This window comes from Lathamus discolor, chromosome 4 (genome assembly GCF_037157495.1).
Source record: "Lathamus discolor isolate bLatDis1 chromosome 4, bLatDis1.hap1, whole genome shotgun sequence".
NCBI lineage: Eukaryota > Metazoa > Chordata > Aves > Psittaciformes > Psittacidae > Lathamus > Lathamus discolor.
The window spans coordinates 23,765,510-23,788,183 of record NC_088887.1 but is presented as its reverse complement, the minus strand read 5'-3'; the positions used below and the strand labels follow the sequence as shown (position 1 = coordinate 23,788,183).

At 36.5% G+C, this 22,674-nt stretch overlaps 1 protein-coding gene across 5 annotated transcripts in view; it reads right to left on the bottom strand.

The window, feature by feature from the left end:
- Window positions 1-740: 740 nt before the first annotated feature.
- USP25 (ubiquitin specific peptidase 25) overlaps window positions 741-22,674 on the bottom strand; it is a 90,437-nt gene continuing 68,503 nt past the window's right edge. For 4 of the 5 annotated variants that reach the window (XM_065676736.1, XM_065676735.1, XM_065676740.1 and 1 more), the window contains 11 exons: window positions 20,641-20,869; window positions 19,420-19,617; window positions 17,820-17,959; window positions 15,571-15,684; window positions 13,593-13,688; window positions 9,983-10,161; window positions 9,118-9,196; window positions 7,973-8,052; window positions 3,397-3,520; window positions 2,553-2,748; window positions 741-2,138 (listed from right to left, as the gene is read on the bottom strand). In XM_065676736.1, the coding sequence (XP_065532808.1) occupies window positions 1,966-2,138; window positions 2,553-2,748; window positions 3,397-3,520; window positions 7,973-8,052; window positions 9,118-9,196; window positions 9,983-10,161; window positions 13,593-13,688; window positions 15,571-15,684; window positions 17,820-17,959; window positions 19,420-19,617; window positions 20,641-20,869 (1,608 nt within the window). In that variant the 3' untranslated portion in view covers window positions 741-1,965. The remainder of the gene's footprint in view (window positions 2,139-2,552; window positions 2,749-3,396; window positions 3,521-7,972; window positions 8,053-9,117; window positions 9,197-9,982; window positions 10,162-13,592; window positions 13,689-15,570; window positions 15,685-17,819; window positions 17,960-19,419; window positions 19,618-20,640; window positions 20,870-22,674) is intronic. The other variant, XM_065676737.1, reaches the window with a different exon arrangement.

The window sequence follows — 22,674 nt, the reverse complement described above, 5'->3', positions numbered from 1 at the left end:
AGATATGGGTAACTGGCTGCTGCAGGGCTAGAGGGGAGCTTTCCTTAAAAGTTTTCACAAACATTTGAATTCAAAACCTGTTAGTAATAAAGAAATAAAATTGCTCTTTCACTTTCATTTTTATCATTATTGAAAAAGGCAAATGAGAAGTCAAATCTGTTCAAAGCCTTGTTTAAAAATACAGTGCTAAGTAGGCATATTCTTGAGTTTCAAATTAAAGTGCAACAGATACAAAATGTGAAATCTTTTAAAATGTATCTTCACTCATTTCACAATATGCACATATTTTTCCTTTAAAACTAGTATTTCACCCATCAGTAGTTTCAGATCTAAAAAAGGCTCCTGAGTAGTACTGCACTTGTAAGAGTTCAATATTCTTTTTTAAACAAAATTTTGATAAATGAATACTCTGACAAAGTATGAAGCACTCCAATATTGAAAACAGGAGAGGGAAACATTCCTACAAAGGTTTTGAATTGAAGGCCATATTCTATTCACTGTATATTGCAATCCAGTATCTCTCAAGAGTGAACAACTTTGAAGACCAATATGTACTAAGATTGAGCTCTGCCTCTTCTTGCATAAGAGATGCCTGCATTTCTGCTCACTGTATTTCTAGCTGGTTTGAACTTAACCACTCCTTCTCTCTGTGTTCTTTTATTAGTAGATAAGTTGAATAAATGCCACTTGAAAGGCTGTAATGGAAAGTTAAGTGCCGCTCCAATAAAAACATACAAACAAACATTTACATATTTTACTGTTCTAACAGAAAATGTTCTCTATAAAGAGTAGAAATCAAAATAGTGTCAAGTAACAGAATTACCTAAGAATGCATTATAATTCTTTTTCCACAAAATAACTGGGTTTCTTCATTAAAACCAGACAGTATTTCAGTTCTACCAAACAAGCCCTATGGATCTTTTCTTCCAGTTCCAACAGAAATTTAATTAGGACAAATAAAAGATTTCTGAGATATTTTGTTGCAACAGTAGCAACCCATTTCAAGTAACGAATTAATGTAAACTTTTATTTCTGGTCACTTACATGACTAAAATACCAATTGAAAAATTGATTAATTCTTAAGCTTCACAAATTCCACTTTTTTAAAATCTTTATTTCCTCTACTTAATGTCTAAAAATTTTTCTCAAAGGGTGTAATACATTTCCACTGAAAATAGTTTTAATTCTTTTTCCAAACTTTTTTCTAAGAATTGAAGGAAGGTGCATTATTGTTTTGCTTCAGAAGCTAGTACCTACTATCAGAAAGGACCTGGCATGGCCATACACACACATGTGCTCAGGTGCAGTATCATACAGATCAGTAAATAATATACAAAAGAAGCCCATAGTGTATAATACTGTGACAGTTTTTCAGTATATTCACAGACAGTAATCTCTGATTACCTGTAACTAAACTGGCCATAAATCCTGAAGGACCTTGTCTATAAAATTGAGTAACCCATCAATATACTCTCTCTCTTCTAAAAATACCCATATTTTACACTAATATACACGGCATCTGCTTGCAAACACAGACGTAGCCATAAATAAAACTTTATTCTTTCATTTCATTTACAAGCTACCAAGTACCATGTATTTACACAGCACTGGACACTTAAAGTAGTTGCAGTCACAAAATGATCCAGACAGCTGTTGATAAAGTAAAGGATCTTAAGATAAAAGCAAAGTAATACTGTAACAGGTAAGTGGCAAAAAAAAAAGCAGTTTTGCCATAATGATCAGACTTGCATGTTGCATCAATTCTGGTTGAAACAACTGAGTGCCATGCGATTCTCAGCTTTAACTGTTTGCAGTCTGGCTAAAGTTTGTACAGTCATTTCTCCTTTGCAGTTATTAAAATAAAAAAGTTAAAAACTATAGCAGCAACAAGCAAACCCTGTGACAGGAAGGCAAGGTTTAAGAACTAAAAAAGTTTATACAATGTGCTTAGGAAGGTTGCAGAATTTATCTTCCATCGGCTGGAGTTCGACTGAGTGACAACATGATTCGGGCGTATCTTTCACACAGTTCGTGTGTGGAGTAGGAGGGTAACTTTGGCGGATCATTGAAACCTTTAATCTCTGTAGAGCAATCTAGCAGTTTTGGCAGGAAATCTGTCAGCTTTTCTTGCAAGTTGGCTGCAAATAAAACAATAAAACCGAGCATAAGCATGTATTTCTGTTGGATGTGGAATTCTCCTTTTTCTGACCAATTTTTATTTAATGGTGGGTGGGAGGAGGCGGACTTTCACTTGGAATAATCCACTTCCTTTGAGTCGGCCAGTGATAACTAGGACATACCATTCCTAGGAAGATGTTAATATAAATGCCCCTTAGGAAGGTCTTACGAAAAACACGTTTTTCCATTCAAAAAGCATGTTTCCTTTAAGGCCTAATAACCCAGTTCAATATATGGGAAAACTGGGATTACTCGAAAGTCAGGGTACCTCAAAATACATTACCAAGGCAGAGAAGATACAGGTTCAGTGCAAGACACTGAAAACATCGCATTTATAAAAAAGGGGCTTTTACCTGAATGAATAAATTACTTACGCTCCATTTCTTGTCCAAGATAGGAACACCAGCGGTTTCTCATATCTTCTACAGCAACAATATCTTTTTCTTCCATTTCATCCACCAGTAGTAATGGCAAACATGGGACAATAAGCTCATTCATAATGATCAGGCCGTTATTTACTTCCTGATCATCTCCTGATTCAAACAGTGCTGCAGCATGTTCATTTAGTTTCTTCATAAGCCACCACAAAAAAGGAAAGCCTTTAAGTATACAGCATTTCACATTCTACCATGCATCAGTTTCTGTTTTAAGCTCAGTATTCCTACAAAGCTACCTGGTAATTTGTATTAACCGCAGTTACACTTTATCATTTACAGCGAGGATCATATACTCTAATCAACCACCTGATCTTGTGCTATTCCTCAAACCACTTCATTTGATACCTGCCAACTCGGCCTCTGCAGCTGAAGATCAAGATCCTGTCACCTGCTTTGGTTTTCTCACTTTTGCTAACAGTGACATAATCAAGGAAAAACAACAACTTTGTTTCCTGCTGATGCCTTTCCCAGGATTCATCTCCCCATCAAATTGTGCCAACAGGGTGAGTCAGTGAGTCTGCTCACCAACACTGTCAATTGCTGTTCCTACCTAACTCAGGTATGATGGCAGTGAGCATACCATTTACAGTCATAACAAGCATGATTGATTATTCCCCCCCAAATGGCAATAATTTCTTTATTATTTCTACTATTTTTTTCCTTATACAAATTTAAGTATTAACTTGTAAATGAAATGAAAATGCAACACTTTTCTACTAATTAGTTTTGTTAAAGCTATGCAGCACATTCAACTCTGAAACATACTTCACCCTTCACTTACTAGCAAACATTCTCGTCTGTAGTGAGATATCAGCTCTTCATCATGCCCTCTGTACGGGCCTTTCGACAAGAGTTCTTTGTTATTCTGGTAAGCATAGATAAGGTAGAGCAAGGCTTCCATGTAGCTGAAGTAAAGAAATAAAAACATTAGATGCAACATCTAGGTACTATCTGTTTCAAGGTAACTACTACACTTTTTAAAGGATAGGTAACTTCACTTGCTTGTTTGACTGTAAGTCCACCCCTCCCCAACAATCTCTTCATGATGCTTTTTCTACCACACAATTTCATCTTTTATGTCCATTTAAACAATTTATTTTATTATCAGGTTACATCGGTTGCACATGAAGTCTGATCCAGAGCTCTCTGAAAACAATGGATAACATTTCACTCACTTAAAAAATAGATTTGGATTAGCCCTGAGTATACATGAAAACTTTTTTTTTCCTGCATGCATTTATGTCATATTAGGTTTGATCCTCTGTTGCCATATATACCTTGATAGCATTCCACACCTTAGAAAATAAAATTGAAAGCTGTCACCTTATTTCTAAAACGTAAATTGGGAATTTTTAGCCTCACTAACTGGAAGTACATTCAAACTGTTTAAAGTGATGGAAGAATCCACAACATTTCAAAACCAGAAGTGCTGCTAAACCATTGTTTTTTCTGTCTTTAGTCTAAATGCAGAACATAAATAAAAGCCTAATTGGTAATGGACGAGCAACGGAGAACCAAGGAACCTACAGTTAATAATCAGAGATCCCTTTACACAACAGATTCACAGTCTCCCCTCACCCTGCTGTATACCATTTTCCAGAAAACACCTTAAACTGTTAATTCTCTGACTTACAGAAACCCAGTTATGACAGTCACTGAAAGCAGTTCAGGCAGCCACCCTAAAAACAAGCAGTTATAAATCTCATTCTTATTCAAACATAAAAGAATCAAGGAAGATAAATTTCCTAAGGGGGTGGTTAGAGGAACACTGTGCACTCACTCCAGGTGAGAATAGGTCAAGTTTAAACTACCAAAACCAAACCACCAGACTGCTAAACATAGCTAAAAATTACATGTAAGCACACACAGTATACCTGAAAAATACATGTCGGAACTGTCCAAAGTAAATAAACTCAAGAACTATAGTAATGCCTCCCAATGAGGCAACATAAAGAAAGAAGGCTACTTGAAATAGCAATGGCTCCTTAAAGCTTTTACTTTTCAATATCCCTGTTTAAAAGAACAAAATGAACCCCAGCACCATAATTTCAGAATCTACTGTGGTACCGTTTCTTCCACCAATGAGATCTGCTCATAGACCCTTGCAGTCCTAAATATTTATCAATATATTGTAAGTACAGTCACGGCACTCCAACATTTTGCCCTCAAAATACAAAGCTATTCTTTCATTAAAAGAAGTATTGCTATTACCCTCTTGACCATTTCTCCTACCATGAAGACTCTTCACACCACTGATAATCAACACAACTGACCAGACAGCAGAAAACTTAATTTAGAAGGAAAGGAGAGAAGATAATCACAAGAAACTGGAATTGCTGGTTACAAAGCCAGGAGGAGAACCTTCTCACACTTTCGTTTCTTAGTTCAGCTATTTATGAAACTGCAGGTTGAATTACAATGTTAACAACTCAGTTGAACCAAATTAAAAACTTGCTGCTGGTAGTGGCCTTATTCACAGTCCCTCTCTTCCTGCTCCTTCCCTCAGTTGTATGGCCTTTCCCTGAAACAGCCAAAGTGCTATCTAACAACAATGTAAGCTACTTTAAATCGTCACTACTGCAAATCCAAACTCGAGTCGTTATGTCTTAAGAGCCTGAGGACTACTACTGGAGTATAAATTAGCAAACACATTCTGGTTTTTCAAACCTTAAGTGCATATAAGCTCCAGCCTATGAAGCCTAAGCCAAAATCACTAAAGCTGCTCACAGAATTATGGCGTTCCCCTGGCCTAGGCTTGGAAAAGATGCAGAAAGCACAGGATGACTAAATTTTAGACTACTCTGAAAAAGGCTGAACCCAGGACAGCATTTCAGTCAAAAGTGAAACACTGCGTTGGCTTTCCAAGAAACTTGAAAGGCAACTGCTGAAGTCTATATGGTTTGTTCACTTTTCAGTTACTGCCACAAGAGTGAGGTGCAGGTAAAACTCCTGCTGAGGTTTGTTAGCTGGCTTCATTTATGTCACCCATTAGGAGTTCCAAACTACAGTACAGTCAGAGGACATGACTGAAAGACCCTTTAATTTGTCACCTGCAGTGGAAAGAGGGCCTTGTCAACCACCATAAGGGATCATAAGTGAATATTGAAAGTAGGCAAGAAAAAGATACGCCAAACTCCTTTAATGTTCATTTTGTGTTTGCTCATCACAGTACAATTATTTAGAGAAATCAGAGCCCACCTGGATAAAGGCAGATTTTTGGCTCCAGGGACAGACTGAGTGCTGCTAGGTATCAGTTACTGTTATTATACCTAAGAGAAATTGTTCAACTGAAGGGGCTGGGTTTCTGAAGCAAAGCCTCAAAACAGTCCTGCTAATGAAGACTGTATTTTAGTTATGAAAGTCTGTGTTTTCATAAATACTTTTAAAGTTACATTTTTATTATTTCAGTGTTAATAATAGTCTTGTTTTCAGAATAAGGATGGTAAGCACTGCCCTCTACAGTGTACAATATAAGAACCTCAGTAAATATCTCCTTTGGGAACCTGTAGCTGAAACATGGGTTCATAATTGCAATAGATGTCTTTAGATCAGGTCAGTGGATACCCACATCCTCACCCATCATCTAAGCATGCTCCAGAAATTCATAACTCTAGTCTTACTGTCTTTGTGTTTAATAACTCTTGAAGCATTTATGGAATTGCATTTCTTGCCAGAGTCTGATATTTTTTTCTGATAACTTATTTCTGACAAATATCAGAGTCTTAAGACTGGTCATTATGGGCTTGTTTTGTAAGTTATAAAGATGTTCCGTAACAAATGCCTCACCATAGTTCTGCAAATTGATGTAAATAACGTAAAACTATACCAAAAACGCTGTTCAGCACAGAGAAGAAACCTGTGCTTCCCTCCCTCCCTTGGCATAATCAGGATATATTATGGTAAGAAACAGATTGCTGAAAACAGTGCTATTCTACAGCTGAAGGTGCCATCCTGGAGTCCCAGTGCCAAGCAACTTGAAGGTCTTACTGTTCCTGCCTGCATGCTCTGAGTGTGTATGAAGTCCAGGGGTAACGAGGAGGTTTCCTATATACCACACCAATGCCAGAGACATTTTCTACTAAGGGATCAGGCAAGGGCAGTGTTTATTTTTAAAATAAGCCAGGCAATCTTCTGACTTTGTACATAATATTGTGTTTAAGACTGACAAAATAGCCTATTGCAATTTAGATTATTAATGAATGTTCTAATAATGACACACTGGCAAGAAGACAAACCAAAACTATGGCTTCATTGTGTTAGCCACTATACAAAGACATAGCTTGTCACAAAGACAAGGCAGTGTCTTTTGCAAATGACTTTCCCATTTTGTTTAGGGCCTTTCTTTTGGGGAAGCACGTAACACAAAAAAGAGAAATATGAAGCGATTTACTACACAACATATAGACAATTAAATTTTATTCCCGCTATAATTTCCCTATCTACTGTGTTATACATGAGAAATCAGCTAAAAATTGACTACAGAACTGTTTTCACAATCAAATATCTGTTTCATACAATAGCTTGCAATTTTCACACCACAGATATCAGCCACTGGATATTCTGCAGCTCATCATTTCATTCCTTTGGCTGGGCATGGAAGAAAGAGGCAATTCTGTTTTAAAGACTCTTCTGCAGACTATTTTGAGGCTTTTATACTGTAATTACCATCCTCTTTGCATTTGTAGATCAGAGAATAAATTTTAGGTTTAGTACATTAAGTACATAAATGTCACCAATTTTATATAGCCATAATTCCTTTGTTCAAAAAGAGCAGGGAATAAGTCACCATTGCCTCATGGAGCTAAGAAGAATCAGCTACAACTATGACGGTTATGGACGATAGTTTTCCTTGTATGTGTTCTTTCTTCCTGACCTTTAAAACCCTTCACGAATGGAATTTTGGCTCAGATAAATGCAGAAGGAAAAACTTGGCTTCTGTGGGAAGACCCAATAAAAAAAAATAGAAGGGGTGTCTGGTCTAACTTGTCTAATTGTGATTGCTGATGAAAACAATGAATGTATGTGCACATGTGGTTCCAGAGAGGAAGGATTCTTATGGCTGAGGGATACCCAGAGCACTTAAGAGTAGGAGAGAAAGAGGAATATGGGTGCATGTGGAGGGTGCACTGAAAAGAGTCCATGGCTTGGTAAGAGATTGGAAATGAAGATTAAGAATAGGAAGTTGTGAGAAATTCTGAGGAAGATGAAGACTGAAGACATTAGTGGACCAAATAAATACTAAACTAAAATGAAGAACATGTTAAACAATTCTTAATTTAAAAAATAGCTTTACTTATCAGTATTACATTTTGCCTTCAAATCGCTCTACTACATTTGAGTTCTATACTAACACTTACCTCTTCTTTTGGAAAAACTCCAATCCTACCATGAGAAACATGGTTGTTTCCCTGAAATTTCTATAGTCTTGATGCCATCTCTGCATATAAGAAAGGATACATAGAACTTCATTCACAAACACGAAATACTTTTTTTTTTCTTTTACACACACACACACAATGCTGAATACTCACAGTAAGTGCTAAGGACCCCAGGAGGCCTGCATGTTTAAAGCTTGCCTAAATCTGCCTCAATTAAAAGAAAATACTTAAATTTCTAAACTGTTTCTAGATAACTTTTACAGAATCTATTACCGTTTGAAAGGAACACAAAGCACCTTTGAAGAACCACAGTCAGAATTATAAGAGATCCCTTTCTTCTCAAAAACAGCTGAGAAGCTAAGAGCCTTTTTCTTCTTCCTTACATTACTCAGTTATTTACTCAGAAAGTGTTAGAAAGCTTCTGTAAGTGGTTAGAAAGCATTCTAAGTGGTGCACGGGAATCTGCCTAGGACATAAGTATCCACTGTTAAGAGTCCTTAATGAACAATATTATGCAGAGTTGAAAGTGACACTGTAAAATCAACTACAAAATTAGTTTTAAATGAGAGATTAATTATTTTCAGCAAATATTAGTCACAAGTATTTAATGTCTGAGATTTGCTCTTCTTTTCTTTTTCTGATCTTTTCTTTAATGGCAGAGGAATTAAAATTAAATACATAAACTGGTTATGTATGTTCTCAGCAAACAAAACAATCTCTTGTTCATAACAAAAAGGGAATGGCTGCAGAGACAGCTGGAGGAAAACCACAAATGTGACTGCGCTGTGACCCAGTGCTCAATACGCATAAGCTTGGGCTTAGATCACCTTCACTCCTTCGTTGCTGTTTCTAACTAGAGAAAGCCAGTTGGCTCATATGGTGATAAATGACAAATATAGATGACATTTATTTAGGCTCAAGTCATTGGAATTAGATGTGGGGGAAAAAAAAAAAATCCAGCTTTAGACCAATTTATAAGAGCAGTCTTCCCACAAATAAATGGTCTTTCAATAACCAGTTTTAACTTATCAGTGTAAGACAAGAAGAAATTTGTGAAGACAAAATTCAGCTTACTGATAACTATTTCACATTACAATTTAAATTAAAGCATAAAAAATACTGACCTCGTATTCCTCCATGTTTACTTCGTCTGGTTTTATCATTTCAAGTTTAGCTTGCGCAACCTTCATTATGTTACGGCACCTTACAAAAAGCAACAAGAAGTCATGGAGTATTACTGGAAATTCTCAAAGAACATTTTCCATACACAGACAACAGCCTCAAACAGCATAAGCTACAGCCTTATGCAAACCAGTACAAAAACATTGTGAAAAATGTGCTCTCAGCAGGAGAGGGCATATTTCTGAAGTACATGTGATGGAGGCCTGTACCATCTAAGAATTACTTCTTGTTTTATTCTGCTAAATTGCAACATTGCCCAGTTTTTAATTTAAAATTCAGAAGGCTTTAAATTTCCAAATATTCACTTTCAAAAGTAACATTAGAAGGTTATTCTAATAACACTACACAGAAACTATGTTCTCTTCCTTTCTATTTATTTATTTATTTTTAAAAATAGATAGAATTTCAAGTGGAAAAGAGACACTCACTTTCAGGTAAGTTACCCATCTAGCTTGTAATGCTTTGCTGCCTACTGCTGGCTTTCAGGGCAGCAAAGAAACGCAAATTACAAAGCCTTGTGCAGTGCTTTGAAAGATGGTACAGAAATCTTTGTGCAAAATTATGAACCACACTGAATATTTCTCTTTATTTCATACCAATAGAAGCCCAACTTCTTCCTTACTCTTTTTATAGATTTTTATAAAGATGCTATTTTTTTTTTTTTTACAAAATCTACTTGCAAGCCATTAACTGGACGAGAAAGCCAAACAAGCACACTAGCAAACACACACTAGCTGAATATGCAGAGGCCTCTCCACACAGAGAACATTCACGAGCACAGGAAATGAGACATACAAATCTTATTACCTTTCATCAAAGCTAAGATTGTGATCTCCAAACTGTTCCAGTAATGTTCTCTCAATTATCTTCTTTGGTGCCTGGTTTTGGATGAAGTACACAATTGCATGACGCAAGCGATAATCACATTCAGGTGGTGGATCTTCCTGGGCTAATTTTAGCAAGCGTGTGTACTCCAATTTAATTGCCTAAATAATTTCAAAAATATACATTATTCATTTTGGCTTTTAACTCTTAAGTTAAAAAACTTATGATTAGCCATCATAAACACTAACAGGACAATTCATATCCCATAGCCTCTTGCCTAAAAAATATTTTTTTAGCAGTTCCACAGATCACACTTCTAACAAATCTGAACTATGTTAAAAAAAAACAAAGAAAAAAAAACCAACAAAAAAAAAAACAAATGGTAAACCTGTTCCTGTCTCTCCCCAACTAAGCCTCCCAAAATCCCAGGTAGACCTTTACTTCAAAAACAGTCCCTGACCAAAGGTTTATCCAATCCCTGGAGAGGCTTCTGTAAGCTTTTACAGTCCAGAAACAGTGTAAGATTTCATACACTTTACAAATCTCATGAGGTTAAAAAAAAAAAAGTACCTCTAATACATGGTTAAAATGCAAATGCATGAATGAAAAATTCTACAGAACGTCTGAGGAACATGTATGATTTCAGAAACACTACGTGAGAAAGATCTTTCAAAAAAAATCAAATTGTAGGATTTCTAAAGAAAATAATACTTTAATACAAATAGTACTGGTCTTCTATAGGGCAGGACAGAGTCCTTACTGAATATTGACTCTTAGGTCATGAAAAGCATTTACTTTTCCAGCTTCACCAGCACATTAGATTTTAATGAACATCATCTGTTACAGCAATTAGATTTGATTCACTGAAATTATACAGCATTAAACAAGAACAAGAATAAAAATAATTAGAAATATGGTAACATGTTAATATGTTCCATAATTTATCTCAAAACAGGGAGGTGATCGGATTGTTTGCAAACACTAAATGCCAGCTTGAAACAAATAACTTAGCACAGTAGCTTCACACATTAGCAAAGTTCAATACAACATAAGTATAAACTAAAGCACGCAAAATACCCTCTTGAATATTTCAAATTCCTTTATGTTGAAATACCTGGCAGTAGCAGGTAACTTCTTGACTTTTAAATATGAGAAATTTAGGCTCCCATCACAAGTACACATTTTGTTTCAGGACTAAACACATGGGTAGGATACTATTCATACAGGCTTAAATACAGAGCATGGGGAGAACTTTAAAGAGAATGTTCTGCATCAATATTTTTAAATATTACTCATATGCATTACCATTAAAAAGAAAGTTTGTGAGAACCAATTATAAATATCAAAAGCCACAGACAAGGTTTCTATTATCTTACATCAGATGTTCTACCGTTAGAAAACCAACATGGACAACTATGCAACTAAACCCTGTTTATTGTGGTACACCAGAAACAAAAAGACAATTGCTATTAGGCATTTTTCAGATAATTACTTAGAAGCAGGAAAAAAAAGCAACACGAGCCCTCTATTTTATATACATATGTAAGCAAAAGATGTTTTACAACAGATTCAGAAATCCTATGTACAATTAAAAAAGTAACACTTTCTTTACACAGCATATAGGAAAAAGGGATGATAGTAAAAAAATATCACATGCTTTCATTTTCTCACTGAGAATGTTATCTAAAATTTTAAGGCAAACATTCTGCAAGGAGCTGTCTATAAAGTTTAAAAAAGGATGATTGGAAGAGGTCGCTGATGAAGAAGCATCTTAATGAATTTGTATTAGTCACGTCTCAAGCCTTTCACTCTAAAGGGGGAATGAAACTTTAGCAGTAACAATGACCCACATCAAATGGGCTTTATCTAAGTTACACTAAAATAAAGACATCATTGAGAAGAACCCACAATTTTCTGTAAAAAACTCACTTTATAAAAATCAAATACATGAAAAGACCCAGAATGTAACAGTATTAAAAAAACATTGTAGAAGCTCCTACAATAGGTTTATGGAGTAACATGAGATTTCATCTGACACATTTCAAAATACAAATTTTGTTACAAAGTAAAACCACTTCATCTGCATACATTCATACTGTGTTCCTCAAAAATGGAGCACGTTCCACCCCTTATGAGTTATTGAAAACACGAATCAGCAGAATATGAGTAAGGAAACTTTTCTACTCTCCAACAATTTTGTGTCAGAACATTTTCCCACTTAAAGACAAAATTCTGTCCCCATGAAGTGAAAATGCTTAAGCATTAAAAATTAAAAGACCAAAGAACATATCAAAACAGGGCTCAGTTGACAACTCTGAAACAGTAAAAAGAAACGTATTTTGAACTGCACTTCTGTTTTAAAATTATTAAAACACCCTTCATATTAAATAAAATAATTAACTGCAAACAAACTTTCTGGTAAAGAGTCTCATTTGACCCAATGAGCAGGGGTTTTTTCAACTTAACAGAAAAAACAACACCACCACCAAAAAAGACGTTTTCATTAAGTAATAAATTTGGGGGGAAAAACACAAAATCAAATTAAAGCAAAAGCCCCACAACTGAATCCAAAACAAAAGCTATTTCACTAAACAGAGGCTATGGCAGGTGTCTCTCCATTCCCTGAGGGCTGGCACAGGGTTAGGTTATGGTCCATTACAGGTATCCACTACAAGAACCCACACAAACAAACAAACCAACCAACCCATGAGATTTTGATTTCCTTACCAAGGCATTTGAAAATCTTGTGGTGGTGATTTTCACTTGGGTTTTGTTTGTTTGTTGCTTGGGGTTTGGGTTTGGTGTTTTTTTGTTCCTTTTGGTTTTTACAATTTCTTCTAATGCAACCATATCATTAAGATTAAGAAGAAACCAGATTGCTACTTAACGACAAGCAAGAAACTTCTTCCCCCGCTCCAAATCACATGAGAGGATTTTACATCATGTCAAAGTAATTCCCTTTCTAATACCCTGAAAATTCGACAGATCATGAGCAAAAAATGCTCAGAAGTTTACATATTTAAGAAGACTAACACATTCAAAAATCTGGTATCATTGTGAAAAGCTGCAACCACAAAAAGCCTTATGTTTAATTCCTGGTAATAAAACACTGCATAAATAAATACTATTAACATACATGCAGTTACACAAAGGAAAGTAATTTTGATGTACTGAAAATCTTTTCAGGAGTAAAAAACAAGAACATCTCTGAAATAAATAACAAATGACTAAACACCAATGTCCCTGGGTGAAAAAAAACCCTGATGTCTCAAACAGTCTAGCAAAGGCATGAGTTTTGTTACTAACAGGGGAAAACAATGCATATTCTTATTGATTACATATCTAAATTTCATGCTACTATGATTAGAAAACTAAAATGCAGAAAGGTATATAAGGTACTAATACCAAGGCAGTGTACTGCTCAATTGACAGGAAAATAGCTGTTTTTCAATGGGAGAAGTATCTAAATGGAGGACTGATATCAGAATATGTATAAATGCTGAAACTGCCCTAATATGCATTAAAGGGTGAAGGGAGAAGCTTATCTAACAACAAAAGTCAGAGGAGAAAAAGTTGAAAATGTTAGTTGTACCTTAAAAAACCCTGCTTCTGGCCCACACCTGTCATAAACATTCCTGGCTTTACCTATAGCCATGATAATACCTTGCATGTTCGGGGTCAGCATGACCTGCCACAAGGGATTTAAGGTAAAAGTTTTGAATGATTAATATTTTAATGACCAAATTCAATATGCTTTTAGTCTCATGCAAGACAAAATGCAACTTAATGCATGCATACATTGAAATGGCACATTTCAATACAGATCTGGTGTACACATTCTGCAAGTCAGTCATGGCATGTGTATATATTTTTACTGTAAGGACATATGATTACAGGAAGCTTACAAAAACAAAACAAACAAACAAAAAAAACCCAACCCAGAATAAAACCCCAACAGAACTATGTCAAAAGCAATTTGAAAGTTACACAGTCAAAACTTCCCAGGAAAGGAACATGCATCCTTCAGCATTAGTATCCATCAGAAAGTACATACTGATAAGTGCTACCAGTGACCAGTTTCAAGTAGAAAAAAAAAAAAAAAAAATCAACCAAACACACTTTTTGTACACTATTATATGTATTATACTAAAAACAAACTACACCACCTGTATTTTATGCATATTTCAATATCAAAATAACAAACCCCATTGTTGAAAAAACAATTGGTCCCTGAAGCATTTGCAAATTCTTACATTTAACAGACACAAAGCCAAACATAAAACATACATCTCACAGCTAATTCACACCAATTATATACAAAAAATTTGATACATCTAGTTTATTCAGGAAGGCCTTTCTTCTCTGTTATCTGTGAGTAAAGAAAAACTCCCTCTCCCCCTGCCTAAGGTATAACTGGCACAGCAACTAGCACAGCAACAAAAGACAAAAAGCCCTAAACCTTCTGGAAGGGTTTCCCACACAAGAACAACATTAAAAAAACAAGTGAATACACTTACAAACAGAACACGGAAATAGGGAAGAAAGTTACCATCCTCTATAAATAGAAAAGTATGGGAACAACGGCAGGGAAAGCAACAAGCCAAACTCAGTGTGAAGATGTCAATTAAATATTTTATTCCCCACCCCATACTTCTAGTTACAACTGATCCCAGTTACAGGGCAGAATGACCTGAAGTACCCATTTGCCTATGGAAGCAAAAGCTCCCCATAGTCCACCCAAGAACACATGCTTAGACACCTGAGAATATGGGCTGCAACAACACTATCCCCAACCAAACCAAACACGGAGTAAACTGTGCCAAGGCAGGACAGTCTGATGACCTGTTAAGGTTGGTTTCTCAGGATAACATGAGCAGATGATATCTGTTTCTCAGGTACACACACCATCCTGGCTTTGATTTTAGGGGGAGGGCAAGAACTTCATGTTTTTGTTTCTTAAGCTTTGGAAGAGTCAGCTCCACCAGCCATATCAGTTTCAGGTTATTTCCATGGATCATAGAACCGTAGAATAGTTAGGGTTGGAAAGGACCTTAAGATCATCTAGTTCCAACCCCCCTGCCATGGGCAGGGACACCTCACACTAAACCATGGATAACTTAATCCTTTAAATTTGAAAAGCTTAACCTTGGCATTGGCAAATAAGGTATCAGACTTGAATTTTAGCTTTATTGGACTGACAAGAAAGCACAAACATTAAGATCACTCACCATCCTGTCATTTTTTAAATCACGCAGTAATCTACAATCTACGGCCAGCATTTCAATTGCTATCTGGCCTAACACAAACACTCAGCTTCCACAGCTAAAAAGACATATACACCTCCAGTGTAAATGGTACCATGCAAAGCGTGCCCAATTAGAGTAGCTAGTGCTTTCCTTTCTCATTTCATTACAAATTAAGACATTGTTAAGGTAACAAATTACTAAGCATTTAGTTTTGCAGAATCTGTTAGGTGCCATGATGTGCAAACATGCCAAAAATTCTCATCAGGCAGGCAGCACAAAAAAGCACCGAAAAGGAGTGGTGCACACAACTGCAATCAAATGTACCTCATCGTCATAACCCCCCTCCTCTGACTCAATCACAAAAGTCCCTACATCAGGAATCGCCACTTCTACAACTCGCTGGTTAGGAGCTGGTTGAGCTGGGTCATTATCAGCTGTCTGCAGAAAAAAACCATCATCAGTACGTGAGCGGGGGAGAAAAAATTTAAATTATCAGAAAACAAGAGAAAATGATGGAAAGGCGCAAACTGACGCTGATCAACTCAAATCATGTGTACTGCTGAAATTCTGAGAAAAATTATATATACCACTTATATACTCTAATTACTTAGAGTTTCTTAATTTTTAATAAGTACATTTTAAAATTAAGCCATTAATTATTAAAAAAAAAAAAAAAGCAACCAACTTCATTTGTTCTTTATTCACCCATCTAGAGGTTACTATGCCAGTATTGCAACTTTAATATCCACTACCAGTGCCAGGCAGTTAAAGGATGTGAACCCACCGCTTCTTTTCATACATTTCACCAAAAAGATAATACATATATCTGAAGTACCTGATGAATTCATACTAGGGGATAGCAACAAGCCAAAGGCTAACATTCCCTGATACTTCAGGAGAAAAATGCCTCTTGCAATTAAGGTATTATAAAATATATTTAAAGGCACAGTACATTCAACTGGCTTATTTTTTTAGAACTACACAGAAAAACAGGGGAAAACTATGCTAGTCACCCAAATTCTTGCTATGTTAAGCAAGTTTTAAACAACAGAGACAAATCAGTTCCTATGGTCTATCATTTGTGTAACAGCCAGTTTACATTTGCAGTACTTAAACCTTGAGTCTAATCTAAGCAGAGTGCCATGCTACTTGTTCTGCAACTATTACAATAGTCTCATTTTTAACAAAGATTCTAGAAACACAGAGTATCTATTTACATCCAGCACCATATAAATACAAAAGAAGACTGTGCAGTCAAAGGGCAGAGAAAAAGGACAAAAGGGCAGAAAATGGACACAAATGATCATGTGGTGGCTAACCTACAATCCTGTTTGTTGCATGGTCTGATGTTGGCTTTCCTTCTTTTAAGGCAGACAAACAGAAAGTGGAGGAAAGGAATATATGTCTGCACGTCAGAATGCATATGGAAACAAGATTAATTAAAGAACATGCTGATAAACTGAGAAGGAAGCACAATTCTGCCCAAGTGAAACTTGGGTATACAGAGAACAGCTTTTACTAACAGAGTACCCTCAAATTAGCTACAAACTAGGTTTAGATTCTAATAGCTAAAATATGTTTGTTTCTAAATAAAAGAGTGTGCATGGTTTGGGGTTTGTTTTGGGTTGTTTTGGGGTTTTTTTGTTTTATTTTTAAAGAGCCATCCACCTTGTTGCAGAACAATGCACTGGAAATACCGGAGTAAGACAACCTGCACCTGCCTCTTAATGCCTATCATGATGCTCCCCAAGTGGCTCCTCAACCACAGTCTTGTAAAGTTCTAAGGCTGATCACTGTGCAGTGTCACTAGTCTGAACTAAAACACTTGATCTGTAAAATTAATTCTGTAAGATTCTTCCCCAGTATGGGGGTAGATGCCCACAGACCTTAGAACGAGGACAGCACCATGCAAAACACTTTATCATGGGTTTGGTATCTTCACAACTACCCCTTCAGCTGGAGGCAACTCCTATTAAACAGACTAACCATAAGCTGTTCTGTATTCTAAGAACTCAAAACAGTCAGATATGCAGCAGCCTAAAACATTAGTGGTAGAGCGCCTTTTCATCCAGGGTTGGAATAGTTTCCCTGTTGCCTCTGATTTCAGTTTAGCAGAGAAAGCGCACTTCTCTTCTTTCCTGACACCACAGGAGAAAGGACTGGAAAACACGTCTCAAGTAAGAGTCAAGCTGCCACCTCGTTTTCAAAGGTTTTAAGTGGACTTTCCTGCTGGCCTCAAAGATATCTGGGGCTAGACTGCTTTTGTTTAAGGAGGACCTGAACTTCAGAAGCATGCTTCAAATTTTGCACAGACCTAAATTGTACATATCTCCAGTATATGCTGTATTCTTGACAAGTACTTAAATCACATAGAGGACATCTAAGTATTTTTCTTCTACTACACCCCTTACTGTAGTATACTCTTTCTGAATGGACTTTAGTGTTGGGCAGTCTCTGAAGAAACAGCAATTTTCAGTTCAAAGTTTCTACATACACCCCCTTTTAGCAGCTATTGTACCATTTCCACTCGCAAAATAAAAGCAAAAGTATTTCAAGCTTCAAAATATCCTCACCGTATCCATTATAGCTTCTGGACCTCTATCTTCTTGTTCAGCTAAAGCTTTATTGATCGCTTGCACAGAATCTTCTTTTAAGTGCTTTGAAATATCAGTTCTTGATGGCTGCTCTAAATATTCTGGCTCTCCTGCTTGAACTTTGTGAACAGAAATAAGATGAAAATTTTGTGTGTTAACATAAGCACAAATTTTGAATTGCTTAGTTGTATTTGGATCACTGTCTCATAGACATGTAACCCACCCAGAAATGCAGGGTAGGTCACACCAGTCACAAATAAAACTTTACACCAGTCTTAGTCTCAGGTAATTTTGAACACTTACATATAAAAATTGACCCATGATTTTATATTAAGAACAGCAGACCCATCCTGTCTATAGACCCACTAAAGCTCTTGAGTGGTGGGGTGCTCATCAATTATATGGGGGAATACTGGGAACAAAGATAAGATTCTACTTGGACATTCCAATATATGGAATGACGTACAGCCACTTGGGTGCCAGATATTTACTTTGCAAAGTTAACAATACATTATATTCTTCTGTGTAAGGGAAATCTCAAAGTTTCCCCCACTTGAGGACAATAAAATTGATTAGCATAAATAGCATCTTATATTCCTTACATGATGAAAGCAGATTTGACAAACACAACATTCATTTAATACATTGCTTTACTAACAAAAGAACTAAAACATGTCTCAAAGTGTCTGTGAAGCCAAAACATCTAGAAGATGAAGTCTTTCTCCATAGTTTGCAAAAACAGAATGTCACTAAACCACTGCACTTTTTACATTGTTTGCAGTCATAGTTATGAGAAATATATGCTTAGTCTTAATGACTCGAGAACAACAATGAGAACATCTGGACAGCAGTCTCATCACAAATCCATCGTGTCATCTTTCACATAATGTAAATGCAGCAATCTGCAATGGACCACAAGGTAGATGTAACCTAAAACCCAACAGCTTTTTCTGTGCCAAAGCAGGCATATGTTTTCTAGTCACACTGCCAGTGGTCTTTGTTAGCTGGGCTCCTAAAAGCACTGGCCTTAGTGTTGCTGTTCAGAGTATTTTCCACAGTTTTAACAACCTTGTTTTCACATAATAATTTCTTAAGTGGGCCCTACTATTGCTAAATTATTTGAAACATCACACCAAATAAATTATTCTTCTCTTCAGCTCTAAATTTTGTCCTAATTTAAAACCCGAAGGTAGGTCCTCTACTCAATCACTATGAATAGAAGAACATTCATCACTCATGGACTAATAAATTCTCAAAGAAGACTGCTGAGAAGTCTTCTTAAAAAAGCCAAAGTTTCTCTAAAACAAAAAAAAAAATAAAAATTAGTAAAAGCTGAGCACAACTGTCAGGGAAAGGCAGAAAAGCCAGGATTTTTTTTTTCTTTTTTTTACTTTAGATAAAAAAGTAAAATGCAAACAAATCCCCAGACTAAACTTCAAGTACAGTTACCTTGGCCAAGTAAACCGTTTTCATTAAACATGACACAAATTAACTTTTTCTTAAATACATACAAAAGACAGTGATTTAATTTTTAATTCTTTTGTTCTACTCCTTTTACAAACAAGCAGAAGAAGCTAACCTGGAGCAGGTGAGGGTGCTGGTGCCCTGGGCATCTGCGATAACAGCTTCTCCTGCTGTGCTTTCTGAGCAAGTTCTGCATCCCATTCTTCAAGTTCTTTTTCAAACCGTTTATTGTCTTCCTTGACATAATCCCTTAGATCAGAAGGCAGCGTGTCCATTCCAACGAGGATCTGCCCCGTTTCTTTGTTAAACTCCTCTGTATCAACACGAAATAGAAATTTCAGGAACAGAAAGAACAGGAGAAAAGGAAGTATGCTCAACAAATTTCCTCAACTGAACTACTGAAAACATACAGTACAGCATTAAAAAACTGTATTACTTTCAACTGATTTTACTATGTGTCAGATACTTCTCTGCTACTGAGATTCATGGCTACTGCTCTTGTGATCTTTGGATTATATGTTCTTGGGCACCACCAGATCACTGCCATTTTGAAAGATGAATCTCTTGAGCCATGAGCACCCTATAACTGTGAACATTCAGTAAAAGAAAACCTCACAAAACCCCACTACAGCTAGATTACTGCCACATAGAGCTGGACACAACTCGACTTACCAGCAGAAGGGAAGGAGGGCAGGCCAACAGGGATTTGGACAGTCAGCTGCTAAGAACACTGGCTACACTGAGTAACCTTCCATTTTGCTTTGAAAATGGCCTCTGCAAGAGTACCCCAGATGCTATGGAATAAATTGCCTGCAATTGTCCTGCAGCAAGCAGGCCTCAGACTTAATTAAGAGTGGTACAGCCACTCTACAGGGCCCATAAACCTAGCCACCATCATCAGGCCCCACAAAACTCATGCTAAGGGCTCTTTGCCCTCCCTCCAAAAACTTCCATACAAGCCTTATATATTACTACATGACCTGACAAAAAATTCCCAGTTCACATATTACTTCTGTTAATATGTTGTTGGTAAGGCCACGGTATTCACATTTCAATGAGAAATTGCTAAATGTTTATAAATTAGCAAATGTAGTTTATTTTGCTGTCTTAATAATCCTGAAATACTGGCATTATCTTTATTAATCTAGAAGTCGAAGAGCAATTGTTCAACACACAAAAAAATGTGAATAACAGTAATGAGCAGAAATAGAACCTTAGTAATTATTAAACCCATTTAAAAAAATCTGGAAATACATCCAAAAGAAGCTCGATTTATCAATACGTTCAGTATATTCAGCTGTTCTTTATCATGCAGAAAACATATCCATAACATTACCTTGTATCAAGTATTGCTCCTTATCGTTTATATACATTAAGCAATATGCACTGGCATTCCTGTAGCCACCAAAAGAGTCCCGTTCCAACTCTTCCCAAGTTGACTTTGTCACAGAAATATCATTATATTTCATCCATCTGTTTTGGTGATGGTCATAAATATATGCCCAGTAGTGTCCTGCATTAGCTTGACCTTCGTGAACAAGCACAGCATGCAACCTGTAAGGAACCTTAAAAAAAAAAAAAAAAAAAAAAAAACAAAACAAAATGAACAACATAAATGTCAAACTCTTCTTGCAAGCATTTAGTTCCTACTACCTGTCAGAGATAACAGCTACATTAAATAAAAGTAACAAAAATAAGATGAAACAGGATCAAAACACAACACAAAGGAAATCCAAAAAGGTAACACTACCAACCCACTAAGCATAAGGACTTTGAACTATTTTACTTACTGCTACTCATTACAAGAGATCTTAAAGACACTAGTGAACATAAATGTCTACTCTGCCGCCTTCACTGCCAGGCATCCTCTCTTAATTCCTTAGTATTCCCACTTTCTTTGTATCTACAGAAACCCTCAAATATGTCAGCCTTGAGTCCATGATTTGCTCCAGTTCTGACCTTGTAAACTTGTCCTGAAGTCTGGAAAGGCATCTGCAAATTCAAGGTAAACAACTCTGTGCTTTCAATGTGCCAGTTACTTTAAGAAGTATCTGGGAGTTATGTAAAATGTAAAATTTTTACAGTAGAATAGGAATACAATCGTTTTCCAATGTTTTAGCCGTATCAGTGAAAGCATTGCTGAGAGAAGCATGGAACACATGAAGCGGACCTCCTTCCCCCAGAAGGAAAGAAGGAAGATACCAGTTCCTAGGGTCAACCTAAAAAGTATCCCATATGATCATTAAAAAAGCAAGAAGTTGGAAATCTGAGGGAAAGAGAAGCAGAATGTATCACTGCTTCCTTACTTACAAGCACATGCTGCTCATTTTAACCTGCTGAAACAGCATAAACAAGGTAACAGAGAAAACTGACTTTCTTGTTATGCACAGTATGCCTGAATGACAACAGCTCAGCTAGGATGAAAACCCTGAAACTGTTTTCTACTGGTGTCACAGTCTGGACTGTAGATAAATGGTCTATTTTACACAAGGTCCACTAAATATTAGTTTCAAATATCTCAGCACCACAATAATTAGTTACTGTAAATAAATATATAACTATGACTTCATAAACTCCCTGAAGTTATTTTTAGCCTTATCATTCTCTTCCAGGCTATATGCAAGTGCTGGAGATTTTGCAGCCTTCCTTGAACTATAAAGCTGACTGACTGCACAGCAGCTGGAATCAAAGTCTCTCATCCAAGAGACCAAAAGTCACAGTAAATCTCCCAAGCACAAGAAGCACACACAGAAGAAATCTTAGCAAGTCCTTAAATCTGAATGCTCTGGGGTTTCTAACATCTGTTATCATAACAGTGTGACAGCCTTCTTAAAATGACTGCAAGCCCATACATATGCACATAAATATATGCAGATCCTGACTAATACATAAATAAATAAATAAAAGGTGAGTGAAGTCTCTTCAGACTTTGGCAATAAAATGTCCTCACTCCAAAATAGGGCATTAAAATCCCAGCTGAATTTAAATCATTTAACTTAAAGCCATGTTAACAAGGTCAGCTTGAGGTCCCCTACCCTTTCCTCCAGCTCTGGACAATCAGCTGTCAGTCATCCATGCTGAGCTTACAGGAAGGCTCTCCAGAGAGGTCTGTGGCTGGCGGACAGGCGAGTCCAGTGCCAACAGGCATCTCTTGCGATAAGCCATTATATCAACAGTAATTAACAGTACAGGGCAACACATCAAGTAAATAGTTGGCATTAAACTTCTTAGCTTACACTTACTACTCATGAAACAGAAATGGAGCTTCACCAACCTCTTCACATGTAGCTACAGAACAGATATATCAAAGCTGATATATCAAAGATGAATTCCCATAGGAAAAACACATGCGTCTCTTTAAGGAGGGAAG